Raw genomic sequence first — 12057 nt, 5'->3', positions numbered from 1 at the left:
AGAAGTTGGGACAGATTGACTAGAAATAATTGATTCCTCACTCAAGGACATAACAAATCAACATTTTATTTCGTTATAAGCTTGTGGTGGTATTTTTGTTGAATTTCGCTTGTTTACCCGAAAAATGGGAAAGTGATTTGCCGTAGAGATTGATATCAGATTCTTGTGAATCTCTCCAATATTGATTCATGACATCCCTGATTGGTGTGTGTGTATAGTGGTCCTCTCTGAAAATTTGACAGATATCTTATATCCAATTATGCTATTGTATACTATTTTTTCTTGTGTCCTCCATCTGTAATATTTATTGAGCCACTCTTTTGCCTTATCATTTCCTGATTATATATTGTCCCAATCTGTGTTTGTTCTACACAACTCCATCATTTTTAGTATTTGCTCAATCTTTTATATTTTTCTTCTTCCTTTAACCTCCTCAATATGAGTCAAATTCTTGCATGCAGCATCAAATTCCTAATGTACGATGCATCACACCACTCATTTTATAAAATATGAAGTGACTGCTGTATTACTTGTTTTCTTTCACTCTTAATAATGATAAACACAGAAAACATGATCAAATCAGTTGACAGAATTCAGGAGTCACTCAGCTACAACTACAAAATAAATATAAACAAGACACTGAGGCCGGCATCCTCGCATACCCACAAGCACCTCATGACGTCTACATAGACGTCATCGTATCAAAGAGGTTAAACTTCTTCATTAATACTAGCCATTTGTTCCCTTCCCCTATTGCATTTATGTTAATGCCCCACTGTATTTGTATATGCTCGTGTTACATCTATTACAAGCTCAAAAAGATAATGTTGAACTTATATATTTTCTTACAGGTTGAGGGTAAATATCAACATCTCCTTGGAAAAGGTATCCAAAGATTCTGTATATTCATCAAGGAACAAAGAGAAACTCGTGTGGCATATGTAGCACACCTATCTCGTGAATCATCTTAAATATCACATGATGGCTCACATTGGAGAGAAGCCTTTCCAATGTGATTTGTGTGTTGCAACTTTCTCACGAAAGGATAGTCTCAAACGACACATGGTGACCCACACTGGAGAGAAGCCTTTCCAGTGTAACCAGTGTGATTCAGCTTTCTCAGGTATGACTGGTCTTAAATATCACATGATGACCCACACTGGAGAGAAGCCTTTCCAATGTAGCTTGTGTGATGAAACTTTTTCACGAAAGGATAGTCTCAAACGACACATTGTGACCCACACTGGAGAGAAGCCTCTCAAGTGTGACCTGTGTGATGCAGCTTTCTCTCACAAGGGTCACCTCAAACAACACATGTTGACCCACAGTGGAGAAAAGCCTTTCCAATGTGACCTGTGTAATGTACCTTTCTCACGAAAGGGTGATCTCAAACAACACATGGTGACCCACACTGGAGAAAAGCCTTTCCAATGTGACCTGTGTAATGCAACTTTCTCACGAAAGGGTGATCTCACGTGTCATGGGATGACCCACACTGGAGAGAAGCCTTTCAAGTGTGACCAATGTGATGCAGCTTTTTCATTGAAGAAGTATCTTAAACAACATATGAAGACCCACACTGGAGAGAAACCTTTCAAGTGTGGCCTATGCGATAGAGCTTTCTCAGGGTATAGTAATTTCAAATATCATGTGATGACCCACACTGGAGAGAAGCCGTCCAAATGTGACCTGTGTGATGCGGCTTTCTCACGAAAGAATGAGCTCAAACGACACATGATGTCCCACCCTGAAGAGAAGCCCTTCAAGTGTGACTTGTGCAATGCAGCTTTCATAACAAAGAGTACACTCAAAGATCACATAAAGACCCACACTGGAAAGAAGCCTTTCAAATGTGACCTGTGTGATGCATCTTTCTCAGGGCATAGTGGTCTCCAATATCATATGATAACTCACACTGGAAAGAAGCCTTTCAAGTGTGACCTGTGCGATGTAGCTTTCTCAGGGAATAGTGCTCTCAAAAGCCATGTGAGGACTCACACTGGAGAGAAGCCTTTCAAATGTGACCTTTGTGATGCATCTTTCGCAAGAAATAATAATCTCAAACGACACATAATAACCCACACTGGAGAGAAGCCGTTCAAGTGTGACCTGTGTGATGCAGCTTTCACACAAAAGAAAACCCTCAATTATCACATGGTGGCCCACTCTGGAGAGAAGCTTTTCAAGTGTGACCTGTGCGATGCAGCTTTCTCTTGGAAGAGTGTTCTCGAAAAACACATGGTGACCCACACTGGAGAGAAGACTTTCCAATGTGACCTGTGTGATGCAGCATATTCAGTAGAGAGTAATCTCAAACAACACATCATGACCCACACTTGAGAGAGAAGACTTTCAAATGTGACCTGTGCGATGCAGCTTTCTTAGCAAAGGGTGATCTCAAATTACACATAGTTACCCACCCTGGAGAGAAGTCTTTCCAGTGTGACTAGTGTGATCCGGCTTTCTCACAAATTATCTCAACACATGACCCACGCTAGAGAGAAGCCTTTCGAGAGTGACCAGTGCAATGGTTTTCTTAGAAAAAAAAAAAAAGGCATGTGGTGACCCATGCAGGAAAGAAGATTTTCCAGCATTTTCACGAAGGTATTTCAAATGTCTTGTAATTAACTCGCACGAAAAGTTGATCTCGTGTATTGCGTGATTACCCATGCTGGTGAAAGGCCTCTCTAGTGTGACCAGGATGTTAACTTTTCTGTGTGATGGTACTTGCAGTTATGATGTACTGATCCATTGTTGTAGACCTTTTGGCTGATGAGTCGTCACAAACACATACTGTTGTAAATCTTTGTTTACTCTCGGTTGTGCAATTATTTGATTGGCCTATTGCATAGTTACGTTTTTGCTTGTTCATAATCAAAGATTCTTAAGTGATCCATTAAGTGCATGAATGGTTTTTGTAATTATGAAACACCATCGAAAATATTAGAAAATGGTGTGACTGGTGGATGTCATGATGGATACAGTGCTGCTTACCTAAGAGTTGTGTAAAGTTGTCTGTAGTATACGCCACTGTTATTTGCAATTTTTGATACTGTATATCTACAGTAATATGTATATCTACAGTAATATATTCAGCAGTATTTAAATCATGGAGACACAAACCCCACAATTTATTGTTTTCATGAAGTTCACGAGATCATTTTGTGATGGATGATAGCAGTTTACAATTAATTTATATACAGGCATTTGGAGGAGGGCAATCATTTCCTCATGATTATCTGACTCATGATAACTTTTGTGACAGATAATTTCTGACATGTATCATGACTCCTCCATGACCTTGTTATGGTGGAATAAATAAAACTAATAAAGAAATCTGCGACAGTATTATTAATGCAAAAGAAGTATGGCATGATACAGAGCAATGTGTGCTCTCAACCACTGTTGATAAGATACTAATACATTGATGTTGGTACGCATAATGGACGGGAATACAATTCCATTAGCATGAACCCACTAGATGGTTCTGCACAGACGTAAATACTTCTACATATTCACATAGTGGTACAAATACATTACGAGTATATGACAATATAATCACAATACTTCTGACTACTACTTAGCTCGGCCACCACATCTTGGTGCCCTCACCAAGGAGATATTCATGGCAGGGAGCAAACACAATAGCATGAAAAATATGGTAATAAACAAAGGATATGCATATATTGGGATGTGGTGTAAAAAGACGCACAAGACACATACTGGCACCAGTAGATGAAAGAACATGACATAAATTGCTGGATGTCCGAGACATGATACAATGCACATAGGAAGTACACAATACATATAATTGCGAAAAATGCACATCAGTCATACATTTGGCAGACAAGTACAATGTATCTATTGAAAAACATAGATCACATCCCCCTCGGTTATGCCAAGCATAACTGAGGCTGCATGGTTATTTACATAATTTACATCTTAATAGATAACAGTTGCAATGATAAAAAGGGTGCACAGCAACACACATGTACCCAATAGTCTCATTCGACCATCAAGGCCTTGTATCTCTTGAACATAGATGGTACGAGTGATGAACAGGGGATGACACAGTGGCATTGGGCCCTGGGGGAGGCCAGGTCAATGCAGGTATATGCACCTGTGTCTTCTTAAGCCTATCAGAATGCAGAACCTCACTAAGTCTCTAAGATGGGTAGAAAAAACCATGAACTTATTGGGATGAAGCTTCTGCGACACCAGAAAAGGACCAGTAAATTTGTTGTTTAGCTTAGACTGGCTTTCAGGCATTTGCTTATATACATGATCATCCACTTGGATGGAAACAGGTGTAACCTTACTATGTTTATTATGTTTGATCTAGACTCCTGAAGTTGACATAATCATAAATGGTATACAACGTATGACACTAAAGTTGACTGTAACCAGAACTGTAGAGACGATGAATAGGACTATCCAAAAGATCAGTGTGGAAGGGGCAAGAAGGAGTAGGATACTCTTAGAATAGGAGCAGTGTGAGTAGAACCTTTGTTCTGAGTACAAGACTTGCACTAGGCTACATGAGTGGCAATATTTACATGCATTCTAGGTCAACAATATTTCTTGTGAGCCATAGGCAGGGTTTTGTCACGGCCTGGGTGACCAGGAGGGGAATCATGAGCAAGAGATAAAACAACAGGGACTGAGGGGTCACTAACTGTGCCACGTCGTGCTCGAACACTTTTACTTCGTGAGGGATAACACTGTCTTGCAAGGAGAATTGAGACAGACGAACAGGCATGTTTGACAAGGTATCATCATTGCCAAATTCTAAGGTGTAAATGACAACAGACCAAGTTCTCGTTGAGCTTTGGCTAAATCTCGCAGGGAGAAGTTGTGAATTACTGCAACAGTAGCTATAGGTACATTTCGTGAAAGTGCATCAGCAACATTGTTTGCACATCCCAGGATATGCTTAAAGGCTGGATTGAACTCCTCAATAGTAAGAAACCATCTGGCTAGGTGGCCTGAAAGATTTTTGCCCTTGAAAAGCTGTGACAACTATATGGTCTGTGTGAACTGTGATAGGATAACCAAGGATGATGTCACGAAAATGCTTTAGAACCCACACCACTGCTAAAGCTTCCAGATGTGTAAAAGAGTAGTGAGACCCAGCATGATTGAGTATGCGACTAGCATATGCAATGGCATGTGGACGACAACCATCTAACTGCATTAGGGCAGCTCCAATACCTAAACCAGAAGCATCAGTGCGAATGGTAAAGGGGAGACTATAATCTGGGAATGTCAACACAGGCGCTTTAATAAGTGCATGCTACAAGGAGTCAAAACATTTCTGATGAGCATCATACTAGTGGAAAGAAGCATCCTTTTTTGGGGGAGAAGATTAAGAGGTGCAATGGACGCAAAGTCTTTTACAAAAGCATGATAGTATCCTGGTCAACTGTCTTAGGTGTAGGAAAGTTTTTAACAGTCTTGATCTTATGAATGCAATCTTTGTCTACCACACGACAAAAAAAAATGCTGGACTTTCTATATACATATTTATATATATATATATATATAATATATAAATATATATATATATATGTGTGTGTGTGTGTGTGTGTATGTATATATACATACATATTATATTTGGGTAAATTGAGCTACAAGTCAGCTTCAGCAAAACGTTGGAAGACTTAAGGACAACTTATGGAAGTGACTTTCCACATCCTTGGAAACTAGAATCAAGTCATCCAAATACACAAAAAATCCATTACCCATTAGTCCATGAAAAATTGAGTTGATAAGGTGCTGGCGTGTTACAGAAGCATTCCGAAATCCCATGAGACAGCAGAGCCATTCATAATGACCTGACGGAGTCGAGAAGGCCGTGATCTTATGAGACCTTCTTCCAAAGGAATCTGCCAAAAGCCAGCTTTTAGGTCCAAGGTGGTGAACACCGTGTTACCTGATCCTATGGACTGAAGATGACTCAACACAGGTAAAGGGTAATGATCTGGAACTGTGACATTGTTGACAAGCCTATAATCCACAACAAGGGAGAATGATCTATTCCTCTTAGGTACAAGAAGGAGCGGGGAGTTCCACTCGGAACGAGACTCTTGGATGACACCCTTACTCAACAACTCGTCAACTAGAGACTGAGCTACAAGTCGACGAGAATGAGGCAACCTAGAACGTACGTAGACTGGACGCACTCATGGTTTAAGATTAATGCTATGGACAACACGATTCGTAACTCCCAGTAGATCCTCAGGTAAGACCAGAGCTTGACGATGTCACAAACAATTTAATGAGACGGTCTCTTACCCCAGGAAAATCAATGGTACCTACATGTGTAGCATACTGAGAGGCTAAATGAGCTGTGTCACTTGCACGTGTAGACTATTGAATAGAAGCTGCTATGATAGGGTGTGAATCCTGGACAGTGTCGACATCAAAAGAACCCAAATGAATACCAGAAGAGAGTGTGATGGGAGCACCAGAAATATTGGTTATCAGGGCTGTGGTAACATGGTTCTCACGAACAGTGGAAAGAGTACCCTCCAATGCAAGATGTCTAACACGGAGTCAGGTAGAGATAAGACGTCTGAACCAATTGGAGCATCTGAAATGCACACCGGGACTCGAACTGCACTAGGACTAATATAGTGCTCACCTACAACAATAGCAGCATAAGAAAGTACAGGAGGGCCTAAAAGCTCTGAACCCTTGGCAGATGACTGCCTGGTCAGACCATGCACAGAAGGTGAGCTATGTATAGAAACTGGCCTGTCCATTGCAGAAATGACTTTGTTGTCGAAAATAACCACACGGTGCCGAGGAGACATATCTATAGTATGAGTTGCTAAAGTAACACCTAAAAGACAATCGCACTGAAGTATGAAATCAGAAATTACCACAAAGTTAACATGAAACACTTTAGCATAGGAAAAAAATAAGGGAATGCAAATAGATCCAAGAATAGACATGAGAGAGCCTTGTACAGCTTGCAAAACACTACAAGAAGGTAATAATGGAAAGTAAAATTCCTTGAGAGCATAATATGCCTGGTTGCCCATAAAACTACATTCTGCCCCCCAGTGCCTACCGCTATAGAGATAGGTAACTGGTCCACATAACACTGAAAGGTAAAAAGTTAGAAAGAGCAGCCAATCCACTAAAAGGACGATCTTGGACTGGTCACTGTTAGTCAGTCTTTGGGATTTTGACACGGGCACTTGTTAAGATGGGACTGAGTATGCCTGGGGATTGAATTATTTTCTACTCTAAACTTTAAAACCTTGGAACACTGATCAGAAGAGTGGCTACACTGTCCATGGACATGGCACTAGCTAGATTAAGGCTGAAATGACATTCTTGAAAATCATGTGTGATGCTAGAGGAGGAATTAGTGAAACGTCTATGTACAGGATTCTACCTAGACTTTCGCTCATGGCACTTACGAAGGAAACAGAAAACATTAGAATGACTTACTTTGTTACAATACGTACAAGTAAGCACAGTAGATACATGTGGAGATGAAGGAGTGCTCTGTGTAAGTGTCAAAGACAGAAGATATGTGGAGGAGTATTCTGTGTAGATGTTGAATACAGAGGAGGTGGAGTAGGAACCTCCGTAGTCCGCTGTGAATGAACACACATAACATTTTCAGTGCCCATAGAGGAAGAGAGTACGTCAGCCAACCTAGCACCAGAGAAAATTATCACCTACCAGGTTTGTATCAAATACTTAAAGAAAATTCACCCTGAAGGTGGCGTAATCATAGTTTGAAGAGAGTAAAGGGTGGGAAGACTGGAGGAGTGACTGCATAATTCCACTGTGGAATGGAAAGGGGGAGAAGTGTGAGTGTAGTTGTATGAGAGGGATCAGTTTGTTGAGTGTAGTTGGGAAGGCTTATGGGAGGGTGTTGATTGGAAGGATTAGGGAAGGAACAGGGGAAGTAGAATGTAGATTGAGAGAAGTAACTAAATGACTTGGGGGATTACAAAATGTAATGAGAAATAGATATTTGGGAATGAATGCTAAGAGGAGAGAAGATTGTATGAAGGGTTGATTGTGCCGACAGCACTATATGGAGCAGAAACATGGAACAAATGAAAGAGTTTGAATGTGTTTGACATGAAGTGCCTGAGAAGTATGGTAGAGGTTACTAGGCCGAATAGAGTGAGAAACGAGGAGGAGAGCGGGGATGGAAAGGGAGTTGGAAGATAGGATTGATGAAAGAGTTTTGGGATGGTTTGGACACATGGAAAGAATGAGCGAAGAAATATTAGTAAAAGAGGTGTGGAAAGCAGAAGTGGAAGAGTGAACATGAGGGGGTGACCAAGGATGAGATGGATTGGGAAAGAGGAAAATGAGTGTTAAGGTAGGGTGGGAGAAGACCAGTGGCGTAGCTAAGGGGGGGCGGTCCGCCCCGGGCGGCATTTTTGGTCCTTGTATAATTGATATAAAATTACGTTAATCAGTCTCTCATAGATGTCAGTTTTTTCTACGTTATTAAGCATAATAAAGCGTGACAGTTTGCAAGCGTGTTAACATCGATCCGATTGGACGGGTATAAATGGGTGAAAATGAACATACATGTGTACGATAATGTGCATTTGTAATATTGAATTATTGAATTCCTTGTGAGAAGGGGCGGCAAACATGAGGGCAGCCCCGGGCGGCAAAAGCACTAGCTACGCCACTGGAGAAGACAGACGATAGATGAAAGGAGAATGGTATATGGATGTTGTGATGCATGGGAGGGAGTGGGTGGGCGTCAGCTCCGTCTCCACTGTTCTCTTCTCTGGTCCCCTTTTACCACTCTGTGTTGTAGTCTTTATTACGCATGACAATCACTCACAATTTTCCTCCGTAAGAAGCCCCTTTGCCTCCGATCATCCGACTTAGTCAAGTTCCATTACTCTGTCTAAGAATGGTGGACATTAAACAGAGCTTAATTTTTCTTTCTTTCCCGAATATCAATACACTTGGTTCGTCAAGTTACACCAAGGGAATCCCACCAGGAGTCCTCAATCTGTTCACTAGGTCAGTTCTGCAATGACGTCATTATTTCTTTAGTCCAATGATCTACATCTAAATGTCTCCCCTAAGGGCGTGACTTTACTCTCGTGAATCAATTGAATTTTCTCCTCCTCCACCCTTTCTCCAATCAGAAAGGTTGTTACAAACCCCGTAAGTAATACTACTTACTCAAGCAATCTCGAAATCAATGCACCTATGACTTAGTTTACATATTGTTACATCAGCATGAAAATGAACATTATACTCGTACAGCGATGAAATCGAGTCCCCGGCGGCTGTTTGTAAACATTTAGGCGGAGAGCGAGATTGTGCAATTCCTTCGCTTACAAACTGTTGTTTATCAAGTACTCAACTCATGAAAAATAAATTCTAGCTACCTACCCCTCTACTTCTCTTTCTATCCACTTGTCTACCGGCCTCTTACACTGGAGGAGTATATTTGAATGTCATTTTTGACGTAATCCAGCTTTTCTCTCTGCACGAGGGGGTGGTCGCCGATTAAATGAAGCGGCCTTGCTGTGGATGTGCTGTGTCTTGCTACATTGCCTCTGTCGCAGGGCAGTGTGCGAGATGAAGGGATGACCTGTCATCCTGGATGAGCCAAGATAAGAGGGAGTGGAGTATGTGGGGATGGAATGGGTGGGATTGGATCTTATGCCTTTGACTTTGGCTACCTCCCTTGAAAGGAAGAAAAAGCCATTGGTATATGTATGTACTATAAAGAAATATATATATCAAAGTCTACAAGATGATTTAAGAAGAAATTGCTCCTCCTGAACTTTCACGTACATTGAAGCAACTTGCACACCAATGCAAGCAGTTGCATGAAGCATAATTCGTCACCCTCATAAAGAAATGCCTAAGTCATTTTTCGTCAATTCCTGGATTTTTTTTTATTCTAAATCAATTCTTCATTGCTCCTAGTGGTACAATTCCCAATGTTTTGTTTAGTGTTTGAGTAGGTTAAAACTACGTTAGGAGGAACATTACGTACATTTATAGAATAGAAAAACGATTTTTTTCGATTTCCTTAAATGTTGGACAAATGACTTAGGCACTTTTTTTTATGAGGGTGACGATATTTCAGGACGTAATTGTATTGGTGCCGGTTTAGTATGTGGCCTACCTTTTCGAAACTAGTTTGGTATGTGGCCTACCCTATTTGAATGTGTCCTACCTCAGGAAAATTTTAAAACAAACAACAATACTTTAAAATGTTTTCATTCAAACCGAACTTAACCTAACCTAACCTAACTTAACCTAACCTGACCTAACCTAACTTAACCTAATCTAACCTTACTTAACCTAATCTAACCTAACCTAACTTAACCTAATCTAACTGGATGCCTTCCTCGGTGCGTTGAATAGGTAGGCCACATATTATACCAGAGAAAAAAATTCGTAGGCCACATTCAAAAGGTAGGCCACATACTAAACCAGCACCATTGTATTTACCTAACTGTAGTATACAGAAAAGGAGAAACGCTTGTTGGGTCCCATCTTTTCTGTCAGTGCAATCTATTCCCTGTAGTGACCTGAATACTGTAATCATATTACCACTTGTGTATGTGTTTTATATTAGTGATATATCATTTATAAAGGATCCAGCTCTATGCCCCGTGTCTTCCAGATAAATGATAAGAGCCAAATCTCGTGCTTGAAAGCCATCTATCCTTAGATTTATATTTTTCGCAATTTTCTAACAAGTTACTATGATTATAAAATCATGATAGTTTTTATCGAATATAATAGTTGTAGAAATTCGACTGTGTTACACTGTTTAGACCACTGACTTTAGTAATGTTTATGTATGTTCTGATTAATTGAGAGAAATCCATATTCTGAACTTCCCCTTTAATACCTTTATGACGCAAATGAAAATTTTTCTTCAAATCATGTAAGCATAATTTATCTGCAATTGATTCATTTCATTATTTTGTACAAAATAAAACAATGGATTTTTTCTTCAATTTTGGTTGAATCAGCAGATACTGAAAAATAAGTAGCCAATTCCTTGTAAATTGTAAAGTTTATGAACAAAATGTGTGACACTAATCAAAAAGTATTTGAAGCAACTGGCTCCACTGGTTGAATAAACCCGAAAGAGCTGCTCCCTTAAAAAAAGCTTTAAAGTGTAAGCAATTTCAAAATTAGAATGTGTCTAATCTTATCAAAATATGTTTTTAGTACGTACCAATGTCATTAACAACTAAATAGATTTCACAGAAATATTATCAGTATTGTTAATAGTAATAATAATGATGATGATGATAATAATAGTAATAATAATAGTAATTAATAATAATAATTAATAATAATAATAATAATAATAATAATAATTGATAATATTAATAATAGTAATGATAATGATGATAATAATATTAGTAGTAGTGGTAGTAGTAGTGGTATTACTACTACTGTTATTATCATTATTACATTATTATTATTATCATTATTATTGTTGTTATTACTATTGTTATCATTATCATAATTATTATTATTATTATTATTATCATTATTTGACATTATTTATCGCCAAAACGTCGGCTGCCTCAGCCATTCGCGTAAAAACCTACCCGTCGCGCCATCTGCTTCGCATAGATGTCATAGATTATGTTCATTCATTATTCATCGTCATTGTGTTTGATGAATTTAGGAGTTACGAAAATGAAGAAAGGACTACTGAAGTAGATACATGACTGGGGGAAAAAACAGGAGAAAAGAGGTGGAAATAATGATATATAGTAATAAGATATAGAACTAGGAAAGGCAGAAGAAAATGTATGATAACCGTCCAGCAACAATATTATTCACATACAGAACATAGTCGGAGAGATAAATTTTGGGGCTAGATTATCTCACAATAATACTAAACGACCTTTTTCAAGCACTGTAGAAAACAAATTATAAACGATATTGCTTTTAGAAATTCTGATTGCATTTACATCAGCTTAGAAATATATATATATATATATAATAATAAGATTACGTGTTGTGGTTAGGTTCGCCCGGACAAGCCAGGGAAGTGAAACTCACATTACC

At 39.2% G+C, this 12057-nt stretch overlaps 1 protein-coding gene across 1 annotated transcript in view; it reads left to right on the top strand.

Annotated features, from left to right (window-relative positions):
* Window positions 1–3372, top strand: part of LOC143031871 (uncharacterized) — a 36466-nt gene extending 33094 nt beyond the window's left edge. Inside the window, exon 2 of the mRNA XM_076196228.1 lies at window positions 852–3372. Coding sequence (XP_076052343.1) covers window positions 979–2340 — 1362 coding nt within the window. The 5' untranslated portion in view covers window positions 852–978 and the 3' untranslated portion in view covers window positions 2341–3372. The remainder of the gene's footprint in view (window positions 1–851) is intronic.
* The last annotated feature ends 8685 nt before the right edge of the window (window positions 3373–12057 follow it).

Source organism: Oratosquilla oratoria, chromosome 12 (assembly GCF_046742065.1).
Source record: "Oratosquilla oratoria isolate Oo_2021 chromosome 12, ASM4674206v1, whole genome shotgun sequence".
Taxonomy (NCBI): domain Eukaryota; kingdom Metazoa; phylum Arthropoda; class Malacostraca; order Stomatopoda; family Squillidae; genus Oratosquilla; species Oratosquilla oratoria.
The sequence above is the reverse complement of the archived record's forward strand: the minus strand, read 5'-3'. Positions and strand labels throughout refer to the sequence as shown.